This window comes from Hyalella azteca, unplaced genomic scaffold, assembly GCF_000764305.2.
Source record: "Hyalella azteca isolate HAZT.00-mixed unplaced genomic scaffold, Hazt_2.0.2 contig3075, whole genome shotgun sequence".
Taxonomy (NCBI): domain Eukaryota; kingdom Metazoa; phylum Arthropoda; class Malacostraca; order Amphipoda; family Hyalellidae; genus Hyalella; species Hyalella azteca.
Window position 1 is genome coordinate 81,685 of NW_025933329.1, and position 16,398 is coordinate 98,082.

Below are 16,398 nucleotides of genomic sequence, written 5' to 3' on the forward strand. Positions count from 1 at the left end.
TATATTTCTACGATGTTAGGAATAAAATTATATACTGCTAATTATTTGTTTTTTGTTGATGCAAAAGATACGTTGAAGGATGAATGGAATAAAGCAATGTAAAATGGATAACGGTATGCTCGCAATTGTGTTCGTGCTCGGATCTCTAACAAAATTTGGTTGATGCCAAGGGATTCTGTTCCGGAGTCGCTACACTTGAAGATATTCGGGGTCTGCTTAGCCACCAGATCGAAATCGGCTTCTATTAAGAATTTACTTTCAAACTTCTACTCGCCTTAAAGTATGAGAATTATTGGCCGAGCTTTCAAGCTACTCCGAGGCTGCCCTTCAAACCTTGAGCTGAAACAGACATAGAGAGGCTGATTTACGTGCTCCTCGAGTCATTGGCGGTATTTATTGCGGAGTCGGGCAACTGTTTAATTTTTTCACTATTATCACCATTACGCATCTACGGTAGTAAATGCGTAGTATTGGTAGTTTTGGATATTGGTAGTATTGGTAGTTTTGGATATTGTGCTTTTGTAAATTAATAAAACTATGGTTTATCGTAAACTTTTGCGTCGTTTTTAAATTTTAGTTAAGTATTTAAGAGTGTTTATTTCTCCTTCTTTGCGATCAAAGATTTCGGTTCTCAAACAGTCGAACTAAAATGAGGTGTTGAAGCATCTCTGTGTCTTTTGTATACCGTACGTTAAAACACAGAGAGATGGCAATGCTTGCTGAGAAGATGTAAACAGACAGCGGTTTGCTATGCCATCTGCAGCAGGCAGCTGGACACCGAAGAAATAGCCATAAACAAAAGTTGTCTGCCATCTGCAGAACGCGTCTGTGGACAACATCGTTTGCTCGATCACCTTAATCTGCGTGTCTGGTAATGAAAGTGCAACAGGATTATGTCTGCAGAACATCACAGTGTTCCTTCTGTCCTTCAGAGTTCGTTATACAATTCCATGTGTACGTGCTTTGGGTCTTGAGTTGATACATTCACGCCACCCACACCCAGTTGCTGTATTTACTTATTACAAATTGAATGAACTTTCGTTGAAATATTATAATACTTTTTTAGAAATCTAATAAAGTTTTTCGAGGAATATTATGAAGTTTTTCGAAATCTGTCGCTCGTAAAACCGAATAAGAACCATTATACCTCGCGTTTGGTAATGCAGGAATTAGGAAATGTTTTTTAACTTATCTTACGAATTTATTCACATTTTATGCTGCGGGGTATGAGTCGCATCTTTAAGTGTAACTTCAACTTCATTTAGGATTAGTGATTTGAGAATAGTTTTTGAAGCAGTGTTGCACTAGCCTGATTGAGTAGATTTACGATCATTGATTTGAAAATAATCTTGAAACACTGTTATATTAGTTTAATAATTTCATTGACGAAAAAAAGTGCTTTGTATAACGATTGCACGTACAATAAAAATTCAGTGCTCGCATTCACTATTATCGGTTTTGAAAGTTTAAAAAAGTCATGCACCGAAAGACAACATTCAGCTTACTCTCCCAGCTACAAATCAGTTCCTCGCAGATGATAACGACCCTCTGCAGCCCAAGCTATCATTGAGGGTCACATCCATTATGTGCTGAGGCTATTGTTGGATCGGAAGGATAAGCAGCTACCGAATGATTAGCAGCCGTCGAATGATAAGCAGACGTCGAATGATAAGCAGCCGCCAGGGCGCCAATCTAACCGATTCCAGCCGTCAAAAGCAGCTTTTTATATTCGTGACCGCATCGCCTGGATATGTCGAGGGCATCCATCAACTGTCTTGAATTATTGTCGCCTCAGAAAAACCCTGCTTTTTATATCCATTAATCTTGGAGATTTTGTTTGTGGCGATTGTTTGACTTTAGTTTTCGTTGGTTATGAGAGAAGCTTGTTGAAAAAGTTGGCTTTTTTTTGAGTAATTTACGCAGCTTAAAATAGCGTTTATTTCACATTTTTTCTGTTTAGTAGTTATTCGTACGCGATTACGCTTGGAAAATTACTATTCCGTACTTAATCGCGTAAAAACCAAAAACCAATAGTATTCAGAAATTATACCTTTATTTATTATGTAAAGTAAAGTAGCTTGAGGCTACCACGAAATTTTTCTACCACGCTCCAAGCAACTAATTGCAGAAATTTGACAGGTTCTAGAGGTAATTACTGGAATGACAGAAATCTGTTGAACAATACAGCTTGCACTTCAGAGCAAATCGCAGAAATGCAGTTAATCATAAGATTTTCAGACGTTTTGCTTGTAGTGTACATGAAATTCAAAATCTCCTCTGCAGAAAAGATTTCACTCGCCTAGTTATGAAATACTTCACCAGGAATTTAAAAACAAAGAACACGTAAAACAAATTCACTATATCGTCATTGGTGAACTTTCGATTTAGTTAAGCAAACTAATGAAGTAAGTACGTCATGTTCCGGGCATTTAAGTTTCACGCCCCTTGTTCTGGAAGACTTGATCATAGGAGCTCCCAACTTCTTCGAAGTTTCAAAACGTTTTAGCTTACATAAATAACTTGAGGAAACTTGCAATTTTTGGTCCCGGCTTTAGCGAAGGCGCCGGAGTTTTGCCGGCTCAAGAGGCGAGGCTGAACAAGAAGCGCGTGCCAAGCTTTATTTACGAGCTAAAGTGTCTTGTACATATGCATATGCATGTATATGCAGCCATAAAATCTTGATATATTAAGCAGGATGGTAAATAACAAACAATGCTCTTTATAAAGCAGTGCAATTATTTAATTATTTTTAGGGTATTCTTCAGTTCCATAATCACTCTAAAGCTATTCTCGGATGAATTGCATCAATTCATGAATTGATCCATTCATCATTGGACGAATTGCTGCCTATTCATGTATTTCCAAATGGAAAAATTAAAAGTTCTGGATAATTCTTACGAAAATCATTTGGAAAAGGACAAATTTTTAGTAATGAATATTTAATCTTTGATTGCTAAAATGTCTTGAGTGAATAACTTCAGGATCAAGAAGTGGAATCCATGAAAAAAATTGAACTCTTTACCTTCCTCTTAGTCTGCATTCTGAAGACTCGAAATTGTCATGTCCATAGCTTTAATTTCCTGGATCAGAGTAATCATTGCTCGTGATTTGAGATAGCATAATATACAAGTCGATAATAAGTCTTTAATAATAGTTTTTGTAGTCGCATTATAAGACTTCAAAGCTTTCTGAACTGGAGAAAATTTATAATTCCTCATTTCGAATAGAAGAATAATCTAATTTTTCTAGAAGACGCCCGAATGATTGCTAGCTAGGGTATGAAGTAAACAGGAATATAAGGTGAAAAGGACAATTTAACGTAAATTGTTAAAAAAAAATACATTAGAGTTTTACTGCGCCAGTGGTTCTACTAATTATGCAAAAATCAACGTGAACTTTTAAGAAAGAGCATTAGAAACTCGCATCAACCGTTTGGTACAAGTGAACTTTTGTGTGCTAAAATAGCAGGCATGACGTTTTACAAGGATTTTATTGCAAGGCTTATTTTTATTAAATTATGGAGGAACGCAAATTTCTGCAGTTTGTGAAAGAATCTCTTACGTTAAAAAACACTTGAATAATTCTGTGTGATTTTGCGCAGTATACACCCTAAATTATGACTCGCATTTTAGTGATTCATTCCTGCGCTCACGCACTCTTTTTGTCGCTCAAGAGAGTGAATATTGCGGGGCTTCCGAATTCCTTTGATCTTCAAGATGGCGTATTCATTCATCAGGTTCAGTTTATGTGGGCTTAACACGAACCTCGCTCCACGGTGCAAGATTCCTTACACGAGCATCGCTCCATGGTGCAAGACTCCTTACACGAGCATCGCTCCACGGTGCAAGACTCCTTACACGAGCATCGCTCCACGGTGCAAGACTTCTTACGCGAGCATCGCTCCATGGTGCAAGACTCCTTACACGAGCATCGCTCCACGGTGCAAGACTTCTTACGCGAGCATCGCTCCATGGTGCAAGACTCCTTACACGAGCATCGCTCCACGGTGCAAGACTTCTTACACAAGCATCGCTCCACGGTGCAATGGTGCTCTAACCGATCGCCCTCACTCCCGCCTACCTGACTCATGCATCTCATCAACATCGAGATAAAACCGTGCACTCTATCATGGCCAATGTCCATTTGTGGAATTTAATAGTGGCCTTTGGCGACACCGGCATTTAATAGTTACACGTTTGTCTGCTACTGGCATGTAATAGTGACCAGTTTGTCCACTACTGGCATGTATTAGTGACCAGTTTGTCCACTACTGGCATGTATTAGTGACCAGTTTGTCCACTACTGGCATGTATTAGTGACCAGTATGTCTACTACTGACATCTAATAGTGACATTGGAACCATCTTGTATACCATCGCACGATGGTTCTAAGTCTAACAGAGCGTCGCGGTGAGCCAAGTTCTACCAAATCTCCTCTCCGTATACCTGAAATCAAACGCCGAATTAACCTTGAATAAACCTTATTTCAACGAAGTCAACGCGTAGGCAACGTTGTTTAAACAAAATCAACCCGTAATCAACGTTGCTTCAAAGGAATTAACGCGTAATCATCGTTATTTCAACGTCTTTTGCCCGAAGGGTCTAATGGGGTTGCATTCAATATGTAGTATATGTGCTCAGGGAAATGAGTGAAACTTTGTCTAAATAGCGATGCATTTTTACCTTGTGTGGGACATCCTGACCCAGTTTAGTCCGGCACGATGATACTCTTCTGACTTGCAGTTGACGCTTGTGCATCAATGGTACTTTTTACAATCGTTGGTTTTTACAACGCATTATCAATTAACTTTCCTTCGCGGTGTGCAACCGCAGTTATAGTGTCCAGGAATATTCTTTAAACGTTATCCTTTAAATGAGGTTTATAGATTTTTTTCGGGGTCATCGGCCCATACCGCATAGATTGCAAGTTCTTCTTACTATTTTATACGTTTCTGTGTCTATTTCCTGGCTAAGTTTTCAGGCTATTTTCTGACTAAGTTTTTCTAGCTATTTTATGGCTAATTTTTTCTGGCTATTTGCTACTTGAGTTTTTAGGGCTATTTTTTGGCTTATTTTTCAGCTATTTGCTAGTTAAGTTTATAGGGCTATTTTATAACTCATTTTTCCTGGCTATTTGTTAATTTAAGCTTTTATGGTTATTTTCTGACTAATTTTTTCTCGCTATTTGGTAGTTAAGTTTTTCTGGGTATTTTTCTACTCTGCCATGACCGCGCATATTCTAGCGATCAATACCGGTTGTTTTCGCGCTGCTTGCCCTCGATCAGTCTTCTGCTAGATAAGAGCATCGCCGATCATGCACGGTGGAATTCTGGATTATTTATTAAGAAATGTATAAAACTATTTTTTGTGGAATGGAGGACATTTTCGAATAGCACGGAAATAGCAGTAGCAAATTGAAATACATACAAATTAAAAAGAAAATTCGGTATGTTCTTAATGGACTAGGTTAATTTGGAGTCAAGCTCCTAAGAAAGTTAAGAGAGTTAAGAGTTAACTTAAGATTTCGTTAAAACGGGCACTGCATATCAGTCGAAGAAATTTACGATTTCGATTTGTCTTCAACCGTAGACAAAGAAAGGAAAAATTTTCGGATAATAAAAATGTGCGGTAAAATCGTTCTATTGACAATATAAACCCCGAAGAAGCTACAGCGTTAAAAAGTAAGGATTTTGTTCGAAATTTTATCGAGTTTTTCAAGTTCAGAAGCCGGTGGCTCTGAAAGATAAAACTTAGAAACGCCTGACGGTGCGTCGTACTGGTGACCGAGAGAAAATGTACAGTTTTTAACTTCCATTTTCAGTGCTTGAAATTTCCCCTTCGTTTTATGGCTACGTACAAATTTAGGCTTTGACTCTCTACCGTAAATTTATCGTTTCAGAAAATTTATCGTCGGGTACGGTTGGCCTGATGATGTAGCAAGTCTTGGAAAAAATTGAAAAATTCACGTTGGAAATGTTGGAAATTTCGTTGGCTTTATTTTTAGTTGATTTATTTGATAAGTTCTTAAGATATCTTTCTTCTATACCCACGAATAATCTTGGTTTCGGACGAAAAATCTTAACAGGTCTTTGCTAAATATTTCAGCCAACTGTCCAGCCAGCCCATCAGGATTCATCCCTACACTTATCACGCACGGATGGACGCTGACACGCACTATAGTTGTTAATACTCGTATTTCTACGCCGGATAGGAAATTATTCGTCGTCATATCGAATGTTTTTTTTCTGAATTTGGTTCACATAAATTTGCATTTTTCTCACATAAAATCAAAAAGCGCAATAAAGGGTATCAAACAAGTTAGTTGGTATTGCCGTATACGTACTTCGATTTGAAATTCATCTTCATTAAATGTTGTGTGTTTATAAACTTACTTTGAGAGAATTAACTTAGGATTAGACGCTGTGTTGGTTTTGATGTACGTAAGCTCCAGTGAACCCAAATTTTTATTCCCTTGAACCAAATCAAACTCCAACATTAAAATATGTTGGAGCGTTGGATTCAAATTTATTATTGCGAACTTTCGAAATTATTTTTAACCGCGAAACATCTTCCAAACTCGTGGACAGTCTTTAATAAATCACAGAACTCCATGAAGATTAATTTCCATGAAGTTTAAAAGTATAAAGTGTACAAACAGGTCACGAGGAAGGGAAGTGCTTGCATATTACCATGGTAAAAATATAATGTGCACATTTTTCTGTACCTCGCTCTCCTGCGATTGATAGGTGCATTCGGAAAAATAAATTGGATATTGTCCTAATGGCGATGCCCTTTTTGCCTTTGTGTGAGCCATTCTGACCCAGTTTGGCCCGACACTAGGGCGTATCAGTGATATATCCGTTCTATGCTCGTGCTGTGGGTCAGAAAGTTTCACGATTTGGACAATTTTGCCCATACATTTCCCCGAGTATGGATCGGGCGCGGCCGTTCTACGAATAACCGCCAATCTGGAGCGTATGGAGGCTGTAAAAAATCTTGATCACATTCGCAAGCAAATCCGATATCGATAAGGCAGTGCTCGCTCAGCTTTTATTTGCAGGTGCCGCAATAAAGGGGAATTGGTCCCGTGGACGCGATCCTGTTAAGATGCTATGCCAATCTTGCTTGTGATCCGATCATGTCGGGCGGCGTGTGGCCGCTTGCTGTGCGATCGCTTCAATAATCCATAAAATGTGCATTTTTAAGATTAGGTAAATTTAATCGTGTTTTGTTTCGTGGTCTATAGCACTAGAAAATTACAGTAAGTAAACAAATGATTCTTTTTTATTATTCGTCGATTCGAGCGGCATCTCGCAGCTTGCTGCGGTCCTGACTTTGCAAGCGTTCAATAAAATAACATAAGATTCCTATTTTTAAAATAAGTAAGTTTAACCAGTTTGTGGTTTGTGGTCTATACAACTAGCAAATTGCAGTAAGTAAATAATTATTTTTAAATGATTATTTGCTCGATTGTGTTCCATGCCATTAGTATTCGTTATGAAAGATAATCTGGGAATGGTTTATTCCATAATAAATGCGTGTTGACCGTTCAAATAGCAGAAAAAGAATTTGCTCATAATATTTTGTCATCATATATTTGCCTCAAAGATGGGAAATGTTTCTATGAGTCTGGTAAATAAAATTGTGAAGAACATTTTAGATTAGACCGAGCAAATCTCATCATATTAACGGCAGTGATATATATGAAGGTGAGGCAATATGCTTAAATAATTCAATTATTTCAAGCCTGTGCAGAATTCGCCATCACAGCTAAAATAGTTCTAGATTAAACAAACAATTGTCGAAAGTTTTGCCATTTGATTGAGTTTTTAGGCCTGTTGCCTGCAGCAGAGTGGGGCGATGTAGTTTAATGCCGTGGCGATGGATCCAAGAGTGTGATGCCGTCACCAGACTGCCGTGCAGCACGACACCGTGCATGTTTAGGACTCACTTAGCTACTTGCAACGACAGATTCCTGAGCAGACTGGGCAGACTGCGGCCCAGACCTCGTGAGTGGAACTTCTTGACGCATTGCGATCATAGAGTTGATGTAGAGGTGCTGTAAAATATATCCTGGTTTGAAGCTTTGTGATATTTAAGTAAATACAAAAGTAAACTATTTATTTAAGTACATAGTAGGTCTTGACGATGAGGTTTTGAAGAATGACTGTAGCTATTGAGGTATTGCGATCCTTGAGTGTTTATTTTACTCATTCACATTAGTCATAAGTCTATTAACTGTAACACGATATAATCCTTTAATAATCGAGGATTTTTGGTTTAATAATTGGCTCTTACTGTTTACTGCCACTTCGCTGTTTGACAGGACAATTTATTGTAGTAGGTTGTGTTGAGAGAATTCATTACGATTCATTCCCTTTAATTCCTTAAATAAATCAGAATATTCCATATTAAGAGAAAAGTGTAATAAATGCGTTTTTATGTACATTTTTCATCGATTAGAGCTCGCTACAACAATATTTTAGCATTAGATGTGACTCGACTCTATTTTGAGATGTGACTCGACTTTATTTTATTTGCCAAGTTTTTCCAATTGCAAAGTCGGCAAATTGACAAATAGCCTGGAAATTTTGCAATTTTCTCCGCTAAATTATTAGAAATAATAATAAATTATTAGACAAATTCTCTAGCATCTCCTACATTTTCTTAACATTATGGTTAATTGTGAAGATATTCTTTATTTTTTGTATTGACTCAAAACTAGTTTATTACCGCACTGAAATTATGAAAGGAAGATAATGAAGGAGAAGATCTGAGAGGTTGGCGCGTGCTAATTCTTTAGCTCCCTTCGTATTTAGTCTACGCCGGAGCTCAATACAAACGTTCGGCCCTCAAACAAAATTTAGAGGCGTGGCAGCTTCTGTTTCGAGGAATCATAAGCTGATGCGGATCTACATTCTGGGCCTGATCCTTCTTTTGTTTCATTGCCTCATAGTTCAGGATGGAAATAAATGATAAAAAATTATGCCATGGTAGAAAGCCTTATTTTTTATAAAAATTATTCCATTTCGCTTTTAATTTGTACAATAGTGATCGAAATAAGATTGATTTTAGGCTGTGTATTACAGAAAGATTTTCAAAATATGAGCATTTCGGTTTATACTTAGTAACGATGCCTCCATTAATTTCATAGAGTAAAGAATGACTGTAATTACGAGCAGATCAGAATTGTATGGCTCATATAATACAATCAAGTCAATATTGATTGAAATTCTTATTGTTATTTATTAAATGCACTTTTTATGCACAAGTGCGATTACAAAGTAAAATTTTTCGCAAAATTGCATATTTTAGTGCAAAGCCAGAGAATCGTAAAAAGTGCAAGGTTGTAAGAACTTCGAAGTTTAAAAAATTTGGTAGTTGTAGTGCATTCACACCGCGTGTGTAACTTGGACAACGACCCATTTTCACTAAACCCATTTTCACTTGATCCATTTTTACAGTACCCACTTTGCGGGGCCCATTTTCACAGGACCCATTTTACCCGCCTGTTTTTCAGTCCCAAGGACCGTTTAACTCAGTGGCTGCATTAACAACAAAGTCTTGCACTTGGCGGTCAAGTCCTGATATTAGCGACATTTGTTAGGGAGCCAACGACGCGGTCCACAACAACTTAAAGCAACAACGAACTGCTCAGACCGTCTTGCTGTGGGGTCTCTACCACCCTGAAAAATTACCGGGTCATATTGGCCAAATAGTGAAACATTTTCTTGCCCGCAGCACGAGCTGACTGCTGACGTAGCACAGTTAATCTAACCTCTTGCCGAACCAGGACAGGGCAAGATGATTCGCGAGCACAAAAAGAGCGTCAACCAGATACTGCCTGCGTAGATACGCGTCTACCAGATACTGCCTGCGTAGATACGCGTCTACCAGATACTGCCTGCGTAGATACGCGTCTACCAGATACTGCCTGCGTAGATACGCGTCTACCCGATGTAATATGTTATAGTGGTTTCACAAGAGCTTCATTGTTGCTGATGTCAAGTATTTATTAGAAATTGCATTACGAACGCACAGAAAAATTCTGTTGTAAACATAGTCATCGAGGTTACGGAGTTGATGATATTTTATTTTGAAATCCAAAGGATTATTGTATGCGCAAAAATTTCACGCAGCCAATTTAAATAAAATGTCTACTAAAATTACACATAATTCTTAAAAATACACAGTAAAATTTTAATGCAAACAAAGTCACAGAATTTACGAAGTTCCGTAAATCCACAGATTTTAAGGCGAAATTTAGCACGAGGAGTAGTTACGGTGGTGAGCCGAAGTAGGAAGCAGTAACGAGATTTTGAACGCCTCATATGTGACGGCAAATTGCTGGACTTGTGGAATTTTCTGCGATTTCTTCGGGAAAAGTAAAGTTCTTATCATCGCATAAGCTTTAGATGGTCTCTCTTTTTGAGGACAAAACAAGTTTTTAGTCAATGGCGGCGCTTCAAAAATCGTGCAATTCAATTATTTTTAGTTTCGTTTTCTTCCTTGCAACACATCCAGCTGGCGACGACAAAATTTTCTCTCTGTTTACTAATGAACTGCAAAACAGTAATTTTTCTGGTGTTCTTCTCACAAAGTTGGTAGTATTTATGGGATCGGTTCTACTACAAAGGCGTCTGGCAAAGCCTGCAGGTCTTTCAGCACGAGACCGACGAATCTTATGGCTCTTTCTATTGCTTCTGGTGCCTCTCTCAGGAAACTAAAAACAAATTTCCGCGACCACTGCAGAACTTCGGGCGAATAATTTTCGTAGGTTTATTATATTTTGTAACTTGTGATACCAAAACTCGAGCTACTGGAGGCCTATTTATGTGTCTCCTAGTTTAATGCAAGAATAATTTAGTAATTTATTGAAGCAAAATGCTCAAATTCTATCAATTACTATTAAACGTTCTCGATCAGGGATTATTTTATTTGCTTATTATTCATAAATGATCGTTTAACGTTATTGATTTACGCATTTGTTTCCTGAGATGTGCTATAAATGCAATTTATATTCATGGTAAAGAAATCTTCTATTGCCACAGTCTCAGTTTACGTTACTCCACACTGGCTACTGGCTAGTCAGACAAGCGAAATTTCGACTCTCCTGTGCATATTCGCGCATTTATATGCTTAGATGGCAGCTGTGACTGCATAATACTTGCAGCTTGCAATGAAGTTAGCAAATTATTCAAGCAGTTTACAGCAGCCATTGCATAGCAGCAGCTTTGAGAAGCAACGAGCCAGAAGAAACGAGCGCTCGGCAAGGACCTTTTCGTTGTCAGGGGAGTGGAGCAATACAGTGACCACCCGCACCATCGTTGCTGTGATGCACATGCAACGCATTCACAGATGATCTTCTTATAACAATGTGCCGTGCACCGTAAATTGTATGAATGGGCGACGCACGCTCTGCTACAAGCGCCCGAGGAGGCTTTCAAACGGCACAAAGAGCACGCTCGCTGCCACAATGTATGCTAAGGTGAGAAAACAATGGCAATCTAAAAAAAAACTCGTTAGGTGGTAGTAATTTTAAGTTATATGGAGACTGCATTCAACCTATGGTAAAGCTTTCAAAGCATCTGCAGTTTTTAGGGAAATGTTCTCTTTCTTGAACCAGCTTGCTTTATTTAAAATTATTAAAATATTATTACGTGTGCAGAGCGACATTTAAGATGCCGCGCGTATACTAAAAATGACGTACTTCCTACCAAATCTCTTGAAAACGCGATATTTGCTGGAAAAAATGTCACTTCACCTCCAAAACAGAAGCCAAAAATACTGACCATGATTGGAAAGCCTATGGCGCTGTAATTGACGCATTCCTCTAGCGTTGCTTTGGCTGCACCGAATGTTTTCAAATCAACGCAAGGACGGCACGAGAAATTCTTCACGTTCTTCCTCTGCTGCCGCTAACTTGCGTACGTCGGCCTGGTGATCGTCAAAAGGCTTCAATCACTCTCACCTTTCCAACGAATTTTACCTTTTAACTTCATTTTTTATCTTTAAATTACATCTTTTGATCATTTTTGAAAGTTTATCAGGTAATTGAAAATGCAAACAATTTCTCTCCATGCAACTAGTCACGATGAGTCATAATCATTCATTACATGGACAGAGAAAAACTAATCCCTCTTCGTTCGTGCTGTGCTATTATAATGTTTAACATCGAAGATTCAGTTATAAAAGAAAAATTTGCATCTTTTACACTAAACTGATAATTTAATGGATATTTTGTCCCAAAATAAAAGATTTAGAAGGCACTGTTGCCCTTTAGAAGTCACTGTGAGATTTAGAAGGCAGTTTGACTGACCCCATCTGCTTGCTCTAACTTCAGACATTGAGCTTCCTTTTAGCAGAACTTGTCTGCCTGTCTTTTGCATTGGCAAATGCCTTGGCAGTGGCATTGACCAGTGTCCTGGCAATTTCATCGGCAGTGGCATTGGCAGTTGTATTGGCAGTGGCATTGGCAAACACCTTGGCAGTTGCATTGACCAATGCCGTGGCAGTTGCATTGACAAATGTCTTGGTAATTGCATTAGCTAATGCCTTGCCAGTGGCATCAGCAGATGTCTTGGCAGATGCATCAGTGAATGCTTTCGTAGTTGCTAAGACATGACGAAACTGAATTACGTGTACCAGCTCCGACGCTTATGCGGTGTGAAATTTCATAGTTATCTTTGCATGATTATTTGTTGTCAATGGTTTTATGTTGAAGTCCAGTATGATTATTTTTCTTCTTTCTATGTATCGATGATTCATTACATCTTTCAAACTATCAAGTATCTTAAAATTTTATAATTTTAATTAGTACATTTTAAATAGAGTCTAAATTTTCCTGTTCTGTAATAAAATTAGAAAAGTAGAAAGATTTATGATCTATTGTTTTAATAGAGAAGAATTTTCAGTTCTAAAAATTTCACTTTTCCAGTATCAGAACAGCTAAAATATAAGATAAATGCATTCATTTCATTTATTTCGTTGTACCAGGAGTTGAAGTGAGCAAGTTTAAAACGTTGCAGTTTGATTATTAACTAAAACTACAAAAAAACTGCAAAAAATATTCTCTTGACGCAGATTTTTATAGACTGGAAATACAGGCATCAGACCTATTCCAGAATAACATTCGAAGTATAACTGACTCGGAAAAACATGCACATGCATATTTTTAACGCAAGATAATGCATCATAATTTAATATATTAGGATTAAATTTAGAAATCTTAGGGACAATCTGACCTGATAGTTGCCGTAGCCGAGATGGTTACAGGTGCAGCGGCATGTCTGAAGATGGTGCTGCAATTCCTGCAGGGCAATTTCCTGTCCAGAAGAAGCAGACTTTTGTACGGCCCCAGCAGCAGCAGCAGGCGCTGCAGACGCCGTTTGATTAGACCTCCTGAACTCACCCGTCGTCAGGGTCTTGGTATGGTCAGGAGACGCGGCGCGTTCCTTGCCAAAGGCTGAGTATAAATTCGGTATTTGGGTAGGCTTTGGTGAATTATGAAGTTCTTTATGATCGAAAGATGGAAGTTTGCATGGATCACAAGCCAAATTAGGGTTAAGTCCTGGACCAAAGACATTTGAATGAAGGAGACGGATGTTAGGGAGGTTTTCTAGCCTTTTCGGCTCAAGGGAAGGCCCTTGACGGAATCGCACACTGGAAGGAGTGAGAGGCGGAGGATCTGCGGAAGAGTCGCTGGGGGCGGCCAATGGACCAAAATTGTCGAAAGTGAAGTGCGTTGGCTGAGGATTGTGGAGTTTATCAGTGAAGGAAGCTGTACGCTCGATGGTTGCTACCGTGGCTGCTGGAACGTGACCGTGGTTGTGTGATGTCCGTGGCAACGGCAACGTCGAGATTCGTGTTGGCTTAGGGGGAAGCTCTGGAGGGGACGTGTCGTGGCTAAGCACTAGCGTGGGACTGACGCTTCTTGGTTCCGAATGAGGAATGTACCAATAACGCACAGGTTTGGAGAACCGTGTGCTTTTTTTAGCTTCTTGGCTGGTACCTGGGACCGGGCTGGCCCAGGTACCAGCCGTGCCTTCATCTTCGGGTGGTTTCAGGTCATAGTTGGGCGCGGCGGGATCTTTTTTCTTGTTAATTTTGGGAACCACGCTCGCAATAGGCTTCGTTATCGGTCTGCTCGAGGAACCATCTACCACGGCCGCATGTCACCAACCGTCGCGCCGTTGCTGGTGCGTAGGTTATTCGTGTACGCCGGACTTATGCCGCAATTCATCGCTTCGTTCGCTCTGTTTATTCTCTCGGTTGTGAAATAGATTGCACTAATTCCTGTCTCTGCGAATCTTGGTAGATTCATGAAATCATTCGGGAGCGCGTACATGAAAATTTCATTTATCAGCTATGTTCCACTTCCTAAATCTTTAGTCATATGATTGATTTGTCGTGCGTTGTCCGTTGTCAGAGGAAATGCATTCTTGATCAAAATAATTCGTTTATATTAGGTGTTTCTATGCTGCAAATTCACTTGATGCGAAAAGTTGGTCATGATGCTACTTGATTATTTATTTCTTTGGCCACTCTATGTATGCATGAAACCTTGATTCTTGTCAGATAATACTTTTACTTTGCGCTGAAGTAGCAATAACCACAGCAAATTAAACTTGTCTCCTTGAAAAGCGGCTTCGATGGTGTTGAATTTGAACCATTTTGTTCTATCAGTGATAATATTTCAATGCTTCCTTAAGAGTTCTTAATTTCCTTTAATTAGCCCTCATTGAGAAATTTTTGCACTGAAAATATCAGATAAATTAAACAATGTAAATAGCATTAATTTAATAAATGTCCAAGTTTGCAGATGAACCCTTAATTTTAATTGATCAATTCAGAAAATTTGATTTTCAAACCTTTGATGAAGGATTTGTTTTCATTTACGTTATTTTATTCATCAAATTTCGGAATAACTGCCATTTCACAGAAAAATGCCTTATTAGGGAACCTCGAACTTTAAAACTTACTACTATAAATAAACGTCGCTTTAAAATCTGGTAGAAGAATCTTACAATTTAATTAAGTTGCAATAATGTAATGAAGGAAATAGAATTTTGTAGCTAAGAATAGTAAGAAGCAAATAGATTTTTGAAGATTTACATCGCTTTAAAGCATATAATAAATAATTTAAAAGCAAAGAAAACGTCCCCAAATTCACCTTATTTTTTATTTAAAACTTATATTGATTATTACAAAGTTCTTTTTAACGAAAATGGGAGAAATTTTCTTGAATTTTTTTTTTCAAATTACTGAAGATAATCTTTCACTGAAAATTAGGGACAATAAATAATTAAAATGAACGAACAGCTTTCGAATTGGGCTCAGCATTGTCTATGCATTGTTAAAAATGATGATTGAATTTCTTCGATAATGATATTAGAAAATCTTAAGCATAGAATAATTACCATAAATGATAGCATAAATTGGTATTCATATGCAACAGGGTTGATCGGCGTTGCTCTAAAAGCCGTACTCCGAATTGGGCAATAAAAAACGAGAATATTCATACACGAGGACCTCATACACGAGGACCTCATACAGGAGGACCTCATACACGAGGACCTCATACAGGAGGACCTCATACACGAGGACCTCATACAGGAGGACCTCATACACGAGGACCTCATACACGAGGACCTCATACACGAGGACCTCATACACGAGGACCTCATACACGAGGACCTCATACACGAGGACCTCGTACAAAAGGTATTACTTTATTGAGTGGAACTAAACCCGTGTTATATAATATCTTTTGAAGCCATATAATATCTTATACCCACATTAGATATATTATATAATATCTCTTGAAGGCGTTATCATGCTGGAGCTATAATATTGGTACACATGAGTTAGTTTTTTTCGGTTGAATTAAGAATGACTGAATTTTTTTTCATCGTTTCGACGCATTGTTCTTATAAATAACATCTCAAAATTTATGCGAAGAAAGCATTTCAGAATGAAACTTATCAATGTATAATATTAAACAACGTTTCAAAACTAAAAGTGGGAAACTTAAGCTTAATTTTACCCACCGCGAAGTACATCACGATGGCGGTATGCTGTGATGCTGATGAAACGATCATCACATTTGTTCATAATTTGTTTAATCAAACATAATTGCTGAAGTAGACAATGCTCACGAATCACGATATCAAATATTGCCATTCATCTCTTGTTATCAGCATATGAAATCAGCGTGGAACTATCATGTTATTCACGCTGTTATTGGCTAGACTAATAAAATTGGATCAATAAATGAAATTGCTATTAAATTCCTACTTCACCTTTCATTGATAAACTAAGTAAATTTGTTTTTCTTTTAATTAGTTTTGCATCAGAAAAATTGAACTGTACTTAAATTTTCCATGTAAATATTTATGAT

At 38.1% G+C, this 16,398-nt stretch overlaps 2 protein-coding genes across 2 annotated transcripts in view; one reads left to right on the top strand and one right to left on the bottom strand.

Moving 5' to 3' along the window:
• Positions 1-14,715, bottom strand: part of LOC108677536 — a 50,616-nt gene extending 35,901 nt beyond the window's left edge. Inside the window, exon 1 of the mRNA XM_047885770.1 lies at positions 13,244-14,715. The gene's annotated coding sequence lies outside the window, so the exon portion shown is untranslated. The remainder of the gene's footprint in view (positions 1-13,243) is intronic.
• Positions 14,494-16,398, top strand: part of LOC108677537 (FH1/FH2 domain-containing protein 3) — a 58,519-nt gene continuing 56,614 nt past the window's right edge. Inside the window, exons 1-2 of the mRNA XM_018165764.2 lie at positions 14,494-14,502; positions 15,528-15,722. Coding sequence (XP_018021253.1) covers positions 14,494-14,502; positions 15,528-15,722 — 204 coding nt within the window. The remainder of the gene's footprint in view (positions 14,503-15,527; positions 15,723-16,398) is intronic.